Raw genomic sequence first — 14,240 nt, forward strand, 5'->3', positions numbered from 1 at the left:
AAGGAAGTGCTCCATCACAGCGAGGCCCTGGACCTGTGGAATATTTGTGTATAAGGAAGTGGCATCAATGGTTACAAGGATGGTTTCTGGGGGTAACAGACTGGGTAGGGATTCCAGGCGTTCGAGAAAGTGGTTGGTGTCTTTGATGAAGGATGGGAGACTGCATGTAATGGGTTGAAGGTGTTGATCTACATAGGCAGAGATGCGTTCTGTGGGGGCTTGGTAACCAGCTACAATGGGACGGCCAGGATGATTGGGTTTGTGAATTTTAGGAAGAATGTAGAAGGTAGGGGTGCAAGGTAATCCCATTCCTGATGTCCAGGCGGAGCTTCAAGGAATCCTCAGAACCTTAGGCCCCCCTACAAAACCTTTCACCTGACTCCATCAACCTCCTGACCCCACCAACACCCCGCACCCCTACATTCTACCTCTTAGTTCATCCCTATGAAATCCCCAAACCACCTTCCCTACCCTCTGGCTCCTACCCTTGTAACTGCCCCCGGTGTAAAACCTGTCCCATGCACCCTCCTACCACCACCTACTCCAGTCCTGTAACCCGGAAGGTGTACACGATCAAAGGCAGAGCCACGTGTGAAAGCACCCACGTGATTTACCAACTGACCTGCCTACACTGTGAAGCATTCTATGTGTGGAATGACCAGCAACAAACTGTCCAATCGCATGAATGGACACAGGCAGACAGTGTTTGTTGGTAATGAGGATCACCCTGTGGCTAAACATGCCTTGGTGCATGGCCAGCACATCTTGGCACAGTGTTACACTGTCTGGGTTATCTGGATACTTCCCACTAACACCAAACTGTCAGAACTCCGGAGATGGGAACTTGCCCTTCAGCATATCCTCTCTTCTCGCTATCCGCCAGGCCTCAATCTCCGCTAATTTCTAATTTCAATTTGCCGCCGCTCATACCTCACCTGTCTTTCAACAACATCTTTGCCTCTGTACTTCCGCCTCGACTGACATCTCTGCCCAAACTCTTTGCCTTTACAAATGTCTGCTTGTGTCTGTGTATATGCGGATGGATACGTGCGTATGTGTGAGTGTATACCTGTCCTTTTTTCCCCCTAAGGTAAGTCTTTCCGCTCCCGGGATTGGAATGACCCCTTGCCCTCTTCCTTAAAACCCACATCCTTTCGTCTTTCCCTCTCCTTCCCTCTTTCCTGACGAAGCAACCATTTGTTGCGAAAGCTTGAATTTTGTGTGTATGTTTGTGTTTGTTTGTGTGTCTATCGACCTGCCAGCGCTTTTGTTTGGTAAGTCTCATCATCTTTCTTTTTAGATATTATTTTCCCACGTGGATTGTTTCCCTCTATTATATTCATAACAACATAATTAAGTTAATATAACAACTTTTTTATTTTTTGTTTGGTTTTTTCTTTTTTTTTCTTAATTTATATCTAAAAATTTGTCTATGGAGTAGAAGGAGTTGTCATTTAGAAATTCTTTTAATTTCTTCTTAAATACTTGTTGGTTATCTGTCAGACTTTTGATAGTATTTGGTAAGTGACCAAAGACTTTAGTGGCAGTATAATTCACCCCTTTCTGTGCCAAAGTTAGATTTAATCTTGAATAGTGAAGATCATCCTTTCTCCTAGTATTGTAGTTATGCACACTGCTATTACTATTGAATTGGGTAAACTAACTGACCCCAAACACATGGCTAGTGCTTTCAACAATTATTTCTCTAAAATAGCACAGTTGATAATAAATACACACCTTGACAAACAGCCAGCCATTACTCAGATCAAAAAACTCATCCAAACACATTATTCATGTATCCAGCGACACCTGAGGAACTGTCAAGAATCCTAAAAGAATTCCCTAATAAGTATTCAGTGGGTGTTGATGAGATACCAGATGCTATTATCAACGTTAGCTCAACATTTATTGTGAAACCACTAACAGACATAGTAAATTCATATTTTGAGAGTGGTGTGTTTCCAAATATTCTGAAAACTGCAAAAATAACTCCTCTGCATAAGCAGGGTGCAAAAAGTGATATTGCTAATTATAGGCCAGAGTCAGTATTTTCAGGCTTCAGCAAAATTTGGAAAAAAATGTTCCATAGAAGATTAACAGTTTTCTTAAATAAAGAGGGGCTCCCAACATGGGTTCAGAGCTGAAAAGTCAACTCAGAGAGCAAATATTGTCTTCTTAAATGAACTATTAAAAGCAGTGGATGATAAGCAACATGTATCTGGGATATTTCTGGATCTAAGTAAAGCCTTCGATGTTATTGATCATGGCATTATCTTGCATAAATTATGTAATTATGGAATTAGAGGCCAGTCTGAAAGGTGGCTCCAGTCGTACATCAGTAATCATCAGCAGATTACAGAAATAAAAGACAAAGACAGTGAAACACAAAAAATGTCTAGCTTTTACAGTGATAAGAAGAAAACCAGCTATGGAGTCCCACAAGGGTCAGTTCTGGGACCTGTCCTATTTCTGCTGTATGTAAATAACTTGGCTAGTAAAATACATGATGAAACCACTGTACTCTTTGCAGATGACACTACTATTCTAATTAAATCACAGAATGAGGAAATTCTGCAGGAGGCTGCAATATCAGTTATGCATACCTTAATACACTGGTTCAGGACTAATATGCCCCTCATAAAATCTGGAAAAAAGAAGTGGCAGTTAACTTCAACACCACATGAAACCTCCATCCTGCAACCCTGTTTTCACTATTGAAGGAAGAAATGTGTTGAAGGTCAGTCGTACAAAATTTCTAGACATTCATGTTTAGGCAGATCTGAAGTGAGAGGTGCACCTAAATAATTTAAATAAGAGACTGAATTCACTAGCTTATGCTGTTATGACCCTCACTCAGAATACAAACTACTCATTAGTGATGACAATGTACCATTGTAGTGTACAGTCACTACTTATGTATGGAATAATTTTTTGGGGGAATTCCTCAAATTCTACAAAAACATTTAAAGTACATAAAAAGATTATCAGAGTGATAAAAAAATCTAAATGCAAGGATTCTTGCTGACCCCTTTTTAAAACTCTCCAAATATTGCCACTGCCTTGCTTGTATGTATACAAAACTCTAATTTTCACAAAAGGGAGCATTTTATAAAAGAAAAACACCCTTCAGACACAACTGCGATATACACACATACGAAATTAGGCAGAAGATGAACCTACACATGAACACAGTACATACAAATTTATGCAAAAGAGAACTGTATCTTACTGGAGCTATGTTATATAACCATTTACCTTCTTACCTAAACTGCATACCAACATTAAATGCATTTCAAATAAAGATAAACAGTTCTTTCTTGACCATTGCTTCTATTCTTTGTCTGAATTTATGGAACATCATAATAAGTAAACCTCATTTACCAAATTTTACTAAATGTCAGTTCATAATATAGTTTACGTTGCGCTTATCATGTCATCTCACTTTATAGATGCTATTATCACATGTAGAAGCAATGTAGTACACCAACCTACATTATTATGCATTTGATTAAGTCAACAATGTAATGAAAATGACTACTGTATCGTAAATTAACTAGGCTTATCACTGTCCTATGTCACATGTGCAAACAATGTGAAAAAATGATTCTTGGACAGATAAATAAATAAATTTACCTCAGATCAAGGCATTTCTACCTATCATATGTCACTAGGTCAAAATTAGATGAAAAAAAGGTGGTAGTGATTAATAATTATTTCTCTGAGTTGCAGTGTGATGAGTTGTGATAATTCAGTGGCCAGTGCCGTAAATGTGTAATTTTGAACTCTGCCCTTATTCAGTGTAAACTCCAGTTATCATCTTACACCTATCAACATGCAGATGATGTGATGTTGAGGAGAAGGCTGAAGTTTGAGAGAATTGCCTGGAAGAATCAGTGTGGAAAGATGTGGGATACTGAAATACTGAGGAAGTATGATGTGCATTTGAAGTTCTGTAAGGCTGTAGATAAAACAATAATGAATACCACATCAAGCATTTCTGGTGAAGAGGAATGGACATCTCCAAGAAGTGCAATCACAAAAGATGGACTGATAAATATAGATACAAGGAAGACAACCAGAGAGAAACCTTCGGTAACAATTGAATGACAAAAGAAGGAAATACTGTACAAACAAGCACAGGAAAAGACTGGAATATAACAATGCAAGTCACTTGGGAATGAAATAAATAGGAAGTGCAGGGAAGCTAAAGCTAAGCGGTTGCAGAGAAAATGTGAACATATCAAAAAATAAGTGCTCATCAGAAGGACAGATTCGGCATATAGAAAAGTCAAAACAACTTTCAGTGAATTTAAAAGTAAAAATGTCAGAATTAAGAGTGTTAGTGCAATTCTAGTGTTATATGCAGGGCAAAGAGTGCATTGTCGGAAAGAATACATTGAAAGCCTCTACGAGCAGAAAGACTTGTCTGATGATGACAGAAGAAGAAATGGGGGTTGATTTGGAAGACATAGGTGATCCAATAGTAGAGTCAGCATTTAACAGAGCTTTGGAAGACTTGCAGTCAAAAAAGTGTAAGTTGTAGGTAACAGTCCTTTGAAATTTCTTAAGTCATTAGGGGAAAGTAGCAACAAAATGGTTCTACAAGTTGGTGTGTAGAATCTATGAGGCTGGAGACATACCATCAGGCTTTCAGAAAAATATCATACACTTCATTTCAAAGATAGCATGGGCATAAAAGCGCAAGAATTATTTGACAATCAGCTTAACAGTACATGCATTCAAAAAAATATGCAGAAGGATGGAAAAGAAAACTGAGGATTTGTTAGGTGACAGTCAGTTTGGCTTTAGGAGATTAAAGGCATTTAAGATGCAATTCAGGCATTGTGCTTGATAATGGAAGGAAGACTTAAGAAAAATCAAAGCCCCCTTTACAGGATTTGCTGCCATAGAAAAAGCATTCAGTAATGTAAAATGATACAAGATGTTCAAAATTCTCAGAAAAAATTATGTAAACTGTAGGAAAAGATGGGTAATATACAATACATTTAAAAACCAAGAAGGAGCAATAAGAGTGGAAGACCAATAATGAAATACTTGGATTAAAAATGATGTAAGAAAGGGCTGCAGCCTTTTTCCCCTACAATTCATTCATCACTTCTAAGAAGCATAACACAAATAAAAGATAGGTTCAGGATGGAATTAAAATTCAGCATGAAATAATGTCAATGAAAGATTTCCTGATGATTTTGTTATACTCGGTGAAAGTGAGGAAGAATTGTATGACTGAAGAGAAGGGACAGTGTACAGAGCACAGGATTAGAATTGAGTGGAAATGGAAGAGAGACAAAAGTAATGTGGAAATGTAACATTAAAATAGAGGACCACAGAGTAAATGAAGTGAAGGAGTTCTGCTACTTTGGAAGCAAAATAACACATGATAGATTAAGTCAGGAGAACAGCCTAAGAGTGTACTCCTGGCCAAGGAAGTCTACTGTAGTCTGAGTCATGACAGATGGCAGTTTGTTGCCTGCTGCAAATGACAGTTGTGGTATGTGCATGGACTTGCTTTGTTCTTGAAGAAAGTATGTATCCTACAAATTATGTCTCTCAGATTGTTTATGTAGAATTTATTGCTTGCCACCACCATCAGCATTGACAACTCACAGCAAATGGAATAAAAATTCACTAACTAACTCCCTACCATCACATTTAATACATGCATTAGCTATGAAATTCACAGCAGAAAGCTCAGAACACTACTGAACTCTCACTGGTTATTGGAGAATGCATGACATAAGTGTGCAGAACAATGACTCCTACTATAGTATCAAACACTGATATTAATTTGAGAAATAAATGTCTAAGAATGTTTGAAGTGCAACATTTTATGGAAGGGTGTCAAGTATGGTGGGAAAACCAGAAAATGTTTGTGACATGTTACTACAGAAGGATGTTGAAAATTAGGTAGACTGATCTACATCTACATCTAGATCTACATTTATACTCCACAAGCCACCCAACGGTGTGTGGTGGAGGGCACTTTATGTGCCACTGTCATCATTATCTCCCTTTCCTGTTCCAGTCGCGTATGGTTCGCAGGAAGAACGACTGCCGGAAAGCCTCCATGCGCGCTCGAATCTCTCTAATTTTACATTCGTGATCTCCTTGGGAGGTATAAGTAGGGGGAAGCAATATATTCGATACCTCATCCAGAAACGCACCCTCTCGAAACCTGGACAGCAAGCTACACCGTGATGCAGAGCACCTCTCTTGCAGAGTCTGCCACTTGAGTGTACTAAACATGTCTGTAACGCTATCACGCTTACCAAATAACCCTGTGATGAAACGTGCCACTCTTCTTTGGATCTTCTCTATCTCCTCCGTCAACCCGACCTGGTACGGATCCCACACTGATGAGCAATACTCAAGTATAGGTCGAACGAGTGTTTTGTAAGCCACCTCCTTTGTTGATGGACTACATTTTCTAAGGACTCTCTCTTCCAATGAATCTCAACCTGGTACCTGCCTTACCAACAATTAATTTTATATGATCATTTGACTTCAAATCGTTCTGCACGCATAGTCCCAGATATTTCACAGAAGTAACTGCTACCAGTGTTTGTTTCGCTATCATATAATCATACAATAAAGGATCCTTCTTTCTATGGATTCGCAATACATTACATTTGTCTGTGTTAAGGGTCAGTTGACACTCCCTGCACCAAGTGCCTATCCGCTGCAGATCTTCCTGCATTTTGCTGCAATTTTCTAATGCTGCAACTTCTCTGTATACTACAGCATCATCCGCAAAAAGCCGCATGGAACTTCCGACACTATCTACTAGGTCATTTATATATATTGTGAAAAGCAATGGTCCCATAACACTCCCCTGTGGCACACCACAGGTTACTTTAACGTCTGTAGACGTCTCTCCATTGGTAACAACATGCTGTGTTCTGTTTGCTAAAAACTCTTCAATCCAGCCACACAGCTGGTCTGATATTCCGTAGGCTATTACTTTGTTTATCAGGCGACAGTGCGGAACTGTATCGAACGCCTTCCGGAAGTCAAGAAAAATAGCATCTACCTGGGAGCCTGTATCTAATATTTTCTGGGCCTCATGAACAAATAAAGCGAGTTGGGTCTCACACGATCGCTGTTTCCGGAATCCATGTTGATTCCTACATAGTAGATTCTGGGTTTCCAAAAACGACATGATACTCGAGCAAAAAACATGTTCTAAAATTCTACAACAGATCAATGTCAGAGATATAGGTCTATAGTTTTTTGCATCTGCTCGACGACCCTTCTTGAAGACTGGGACTTGCATCAGCAGAGAGCTAAGAAGACTGAAAAGAAATGTAGATGAATATTTGAATATTGCAAAGACCTTATGCCCACCACTTGCCACAGCAGGAGTATATAAAATTCCTTGCCCATGTAGCCAGGTGTACATAGGAACTACTAAAAGAAGCAGCAACACTTGGCTTAAAAAAATCTCTTCTAAGCAACATAGACAAATTTCCAGTAATCAATCATGCATTGGGTCCAGGCAACCACAAAAGCCAATGCTGATGCTATAGTTTTAAATCCGTATTATGTTAAGATGTACAGAGAGCCCTTAGAAATTCAGAACCATAAAAACAACTTTAATGTTATAGATAAAGGACTGAAATTGACAAGTTGTCAGCCTTAGTGCTGGTAAAAGCAAACATCAACCTTTCTGCTGTAAAAAAATCCATAAATCACTTTGACACGGCTCTGCGATCTTCGGTGGTGACTGGATGACACCGTGGACAAACTGTCATGTTCTCACATATGAACATTTTGGCAATGATGGCATACTGAGCATTTTTAACTTTCAAAATTAAATAACTATGTCAGTATAGACTTTGAGGATGTCTCCTACAGTAGGAGAGAAAACATTAGGCACAGAAGCATGTCTTGAACCACAGTCTAATGCCCATAAAACTGAGCTCACCAAGGATATAATGGGACCAGATCATTGAGTGGTTTGAGATTATATGCTATAAACTCAAGTCAGTAGTCAAAAGCAGTGCCTGAGACATTGTAGACGGTGAAGAAAATAGAAAAATAAATGATCATGAGCAGCTTTGAGAAATGAGTATGTTAGAGTCAAATCTGTTCTTTGGAGAAAAGCCAGAAAAGCATGTTCAAATATTGTACCAATGAACCTGAGTTGAATTAATGGAAATACAGTTACAAGTATTGAGACTTTTTAACTATACAAGACTCATGTTAGCCAAATTCAGTTTTTATATCTTGCAGCTGGATATCATCTCTGAATAGACTCATTCATCAAAGTCTTAAAGAATTAAGGATACCATCAGACAGGTTAACAGTAACATGTCAAGTTAAATGGAACTCTGGAAGACCCTGAACTGCGATCAACAAATTCAGATCCATGTGTGTATAAAGACAATGAGGAATTGTTCAGTCTTCCTATTTATTGTCCCTGTGCCACAGTATCACAACATGCTGATAGAGGAGCCAAAACAAACTGGTGCATCCCATGGACCATGGACATATTGGAGTATTGTGTGGTAATTGGTTTTCTGTATTTGGAGAGGAACAACACTGCAACAACCCATACTGAACTAGTGGAAGTGCACTGCAGCAGTGCATCATCATATGACACATTGGTTAGGTGATGCAGATATAGGAAAACTTTGTTCTCACATTTCTGAAACTTTTCCTAGATCTGGATGCAAAGTAAAACATAAGATGTTGTAAGAAAATAGATTATAGATAGTTTCTCAGGTGAGGTATAGGTGAGGTATGGAATGTAAAAAGTAGCTCAGTTTAGTTGACTGAGTCTGACCTGAGTGTCACATTCCATATACTCTTCAAACAAATAATAGAGAAAGTAATTAGCAGATTGGAAAATGCAGATAAGACAATGAATAATGGTTGAAACTGAATAGAGATGGATAATTTTGATAGTAGAGCAGATGAAGTCAACAATAAAGACACAGAACAAAACTTCCCTGAAAGAGACAAAGAGAGAGAGAGTAACACAACTACAAAAGAATATGTGAAAGAAAAATCATCAATAAACATAAGAAAGAATAATGAAGAAGAAATGACAAAGTCATTTATTTATTTATTTATTTATTTATTTATTTATTCATCCATAAACAAATTTCTTTGTATGGATGTCGTCATTATACATACATGTGTACATTATTTTGTTATACAAGGTAATGAAATACAAGCTATATATAATACGTTCATAATATATATATGTATATTACACACACGATTTATCATTGAATTACATAATGCTGAAGAACCTGCTTCAATCAAAAGAAATATATCACAAGACACCTCTAATACTTGTATGGGTAAATTACAGTCTAGTATGTCCAGTTTATAATTTTTTAACCTGATTATTTATTTATGCCAATTTTATGCTGCATGAATTCTCTAATCGAGTAAAAACTATTTTTTAATAAATATTCTTTAAGGAATGCTTTAAATTTACAGAGTTCCTTTATGCTTTTGATTTCTTTTGGCAATTTATTGTATATCTTGACACCTTGGTAAAACATATTGATTTGGGTTTTAGTTTTATTCATTCTGTCCAGGTACAAGCAATTACTGTTTCTGGTTTGGTGATCATGGATGCAACTGCTTGCTAAGTATTGCTCAATATTTTTGTGAATAAAAACTGTAGTTTGCAAGATATATTCACTTGGGATTGTCACAATACACCACTTTTTAAATAGCTCACTGCAGTGTGCCCTTTTGTGACTCTTGCTCATTATTCTGATTGGGAAGTAAACAAAGAAAGGAATATGAGAAAGTGTAGCATGTGTAATAGAAATGAGGTATGAAAACTGATGGTACAGTAGATTTCCATTGACCAAGTAGTTGCATTTTCTTTTGAAGTGGAGCATAAGACTCTCTTACATTTGAACCTTATATCTGGATAGTTTAGCAGTTGGTTAATATACATCTTCTAACAGTAATTTTTACTTAATCTACAGGATGCAACTTTTTCAATGAATTGTCAAATATTTGTGTTATTAGACTCATCTTTACACAAACCTGAACTTCAGTTCTGCCATTGTGTTACTCTTTTTCCTTTCTTTATTTCCTCTTCACATCCTAATGAAAGTTGTCAAGTGTTTGATGAATATGCTGCATTCATGTTCTGTAGATAGTATTAATGTTTTACTCTTTTATGTTACTGAAAAAAGTTGTATGCCCTTCAGTTGTTTTTACTTACCATTTATCTATTTTTATAGCCTGCTACCCCACGCTCATTAGTTGGAACACAGAGATTCAGTGCACGTTTCCGTAGTGATCTGCTGTTAGCCACGGGAGGATTAAGATCTACTACTACTACCCCAGCTTATATACCTACTGTGCCTCTCATCAGGGCAGCAAGCACAACTACCACAGAAACATCAGCAGTAAGTTCTGTTGCACATGACCTGCAGCTGTGCATGTTGCTTCGACTTTTCCATGGCTGACTGAATTGCAACTGGCAGCCAGACTCCAGCTTTTAACTTTCAGCAGATAGGCTATGTAACAAAGCATTAATTAATATCTCATTTAAGAGTTGCCTAACCAAGAGAGCTTCTTTGATTTCATTAATTTATATAAAATTGCAGCTTATAATTTCACTAGAAATCATTCTGGTGTTAAATTCATTGTTTGAAATTCTATATACATGTTACGTAGAATTTACATCATAATGAAAACCTTAAAGCAGCCTTAAAGAATACAACAAGCTTAAGATCAAGACTATCTATAGTAATACAAGGCTTTTTATAACTTGATGTAATTTTATGTAGTTGCACAATCAGTTAAATGTAAAAAAATTGCTTCAAACATTATGTAGATAACACAGAAGTGCACCTCATTCTTTGTATTTGTACAATACACATAAAACAAAAATTTTATAAGTATAAAAAACTCTGCTAAAAGCACTAGTAAACATGTGTCAATAGTTAAATTAATTCATTTAAACATGAGCTTTTATTAATATTGTGCCAAACATTCATTACAAAGAAAATTTTGTTTCATTGTTAGATATATGATTTATTGTATGACAGATATCTGGCAAAAAATGATAACTATTCTTTCGTAAATGATTTGCCCAGTGCAGTGTGCAGTAACAGATTACTAATAGCATTCTTTAAGGGTGATTCAAAATGGTTTTGCACTGTGTTTTGTATGAATCATGAGTGGCCCAATAAAGATTCCTTCATTATTCAGGTACTCACGTCAGTTTGTGATTGGTTATAAACATCCTTCTCCCAACTGCTTAAAGCTAATGCTTACAAGAAAGCTTGTGATGAGTTGTGCTTTCTCTGGTTGATTATTATCATAGATATATACTGTCTGTCACACAGCGATCACAAAAGTTTGAAATCTGATGGTATTAAGTCTTCTTAGTAGACTTGGTGTTCCAATGTTTCCACTTCTTATTTATGATGGTTTTACACTGCACCGTAGTGGCAAGCATTATAGTGCTGAAGAAAATGTCCTTTAAAGTTCTCTCCCTTCCTTTGAACCAGCAAGGGATTTAGTTCTTACAGCTGCAAATCACTATAGTTGACAGTTATGATGATTCCTCTGTTTCCAGTAGATATAATTGCAGAAATTTGGACATTAGAGATGAAAATCAACACTTTTCCAATTAACAGTTTTCTGCTAAATTTTTTTGCATCTTATATTGTTCACATTTTGTTGTTTACTTTCCTGCTTTCTTTCATGTTCATAATTCTGCCAACAGAAAGGCTGAACCACTGACAAATATGTCAACTAACAAAAATTAAAATTGAATTTTTTTGTTATTTTCACTTGTCATGGGTTGATGCTTTGACATCTGCTGCAGCATGAATTTGATAGGGCACTGGGATGTTTTGAATTGTGGATAGTGCTGTTTGACATTAATTCTCGTTTGACCAGCAGTTTTGTAAAACAAAAAAAAAATCAGAAGATGACAGTTTAAGCTGTTGAAATCAGTCATCAATAATAAACATTTATTAATGCAATCTGAACTAAAAAAAGTTTTTCAAGTTAAATATAGATTGCTTCTTTCATTTTCCCAATATGACGAATTTTGTTCAAGCCTTAATAAAGTGCTGCATATGTGAACATGCCCATTTGCACAAGGTGCTTTTCATCTGTATGTGGTTAGTGGTTATGCTTTTGACAAACCTATGTGTAATGTGATTAAGTTTTAGGCCACCCTACATTCATCACACTGATTATGTTATACTGAGGTGTATAATTTTACATGATGGTGCAAAGGTTTTAGTTGCCATTTATTTTTGTTACTTTTGTAGAGGACTTTATTATTACTGTCCTTTGTAAATTAATTACACAGAACATAGCCTTTTATTCTTTACCTTAAATTTCTTCATTAAAACCACTAATTTTCACCTGAAAAGATAGTCTGGTATGATACTTTTGAGGCTGAGTTGGCTAGATAAGTTTCTGGTTAAAATACTGAAACACTGGATCTGTATTCTGTAGGACTCAAGTTCAGATTCCCATTTGAGAATCCCGTCATAGGGTTTTTTATTGGTTTATACAAATGCCATAATGATTCCTTCTAATGGCTGTAGCCAGTTTCCTTTCTCATCCTTGCTCATTTGAGCGAGTGATCCATCTTTAATGCTCATGCTGTTGCTAAATGTTGTTAATGTTATAATAAAAACCCAGCTGTTGAAGTAATAATGCTTAATTTTCTTGATCCATGCTCTGTAAGAAGACTCTCACCCTCATTTCTCAGCACTGCATCTACTAGTATGAGGCGAGTATGACATATTTAAGTAGCCCATTTTCATGTTCATATTCATGTCCCTTTACATTTGGTATGAAGTGCAGAACACTTTTGAATCATTCTTGTATATTAAACTCCTGTGCAGCTTATATGTAAAAAAAAAAAAAAAATAGTTGCATGTTCAGTCTTGTCACTAGTCCCTTCTTTTGCATGACTTGTTAATAACAAACTTTCCTTCTTTTGATGTTAATGATGACATCCTTGTAATCACACTCCCATAGGCTTTATCTGTGTGTCTGTTTGAAATCTGATGTTGTAGTATTTGTACAACAAGCCATATCTGGTATGCAATCTTAGTTTCAATATATTTAACAAATCTGCTTTTGTTTAGTATCTTATCTGTGTTAGCATGTTGCATGCACATTGTTTTACTTTTTCCTTATACTGGTTTCAGTTTTCCAATGTAATTTACTGTCATGAATTTGTGGTCATTAACTACACAAAGGTTTAAGTTTCATATTTAAACTGTAATTAGTTCTAACCCCTCAGGTAACATTTGGGATATCATTCACTTGATGTGTGAAAAATATGTACCTAACAGTTGATTTTGAAGATATTTTCTGTATCCATTTCTTACTTTAGTGTTTCACAATTTTGATAAAGAATGGGAGACTTAGACATTTAAAGATAATTCTGTATTTCTCCACCTCAGATTTTTATGATAAAATAACTGATGTTCAGTTGTCCATAATACGACATGCCACTATTGATACAATACACATATTTAAGCCAATATTCCACAAAGACATTTTAATTGGCATTTGGGAAGATGAAGCAAACAATTTATATTTTAGTGGGCTGCTAAACAAGGAATTAATTTTATAATGTAGATTAGAACAAGGACAACTTTGTCAGATGATGGATGACAAGTATAACAAATTATTTTGCTGGACCTTTTGTCCTGGAAGTAAAGGAGTAGCATTCTGTGTGGAAATGGCTTCTCTCAGAAAATTAAGTAACTGGGAAAATAAGCCAGGAGTGCTGTTAAACAGTGTAAGAATTTATTTAGAACAGTAAGTTTTGACAAAAGACCTAAACAAGAAGCTCTTGCCTGATCAAGCGCAAAAAATGCAGTCTGCCACCTTTGGTGACTAAACTAATCTGTGATGCTGTAGAGAGAAACTGTTACAGCTGGGATACGAAGGTTTCATGAGAAGTTAGTGCATCACATGTAAGGCGAGAAAACTGGACTTTGTCCAAAAGTGTTTTTAATTAACACTTATGGATGAAGAATAGTTTGCTGTTTATAAAAACTGGAGAGGTGCAGAATTGAACAATTTAATTTTTAGTATGAATTGAGAGAACAAAGAACTGTTCAAAGTGTACATTGATGGTGAACTTGAATACAACTAATTTCAGTTTTCAGTGATGAGGATAATAATAATGATAACAATGATATTAGTGATAAAATTTCACATGTCAAGTGAATGATGGCCCATTTAGTTTTCAAATTTTA

The 14,240-nt window shown here is 36.3% G+C and overlaps 1 protein-coding gene across 1 annotated transcript in view; it reads left to right on the forward strand.

The window, feature by feature from the left end:
* Positions 1-14,240, forward strand: part of LOC126175603 (uncharacterized) — a 343,839-nt gene that overhangs the window by 327,698 nt on the left and 1,901 nt on the right. Inside the window, exon 15 of the mRNA XM_049922480.1 lies at positions 10,233-10,400. Within this exon, the coding sequence (XP_049778437.1) occupies positions 10,233-10,400 (168 nt within the window). The remainder of the gene's footprint in view (positions 1-10,232; positions 10,401-14,240) is intronic.

This window comes from Schistocerca cancellata, chromosome 3, assembly GCF_023864275.1.
Source record: "Schistocerca cancellata isolate TAMUIC-IGC-003103 chromosome 3, iqSchCanc2.1, whole genome shotgun sequence".
Taxonomy (NCBI): domain Eukaryota; kingdom Metazoa; phylum Arthropoda; class Insecta; order Orthoptera; family Acrididae; genus Schistocerca; species Schistocerca cancellata.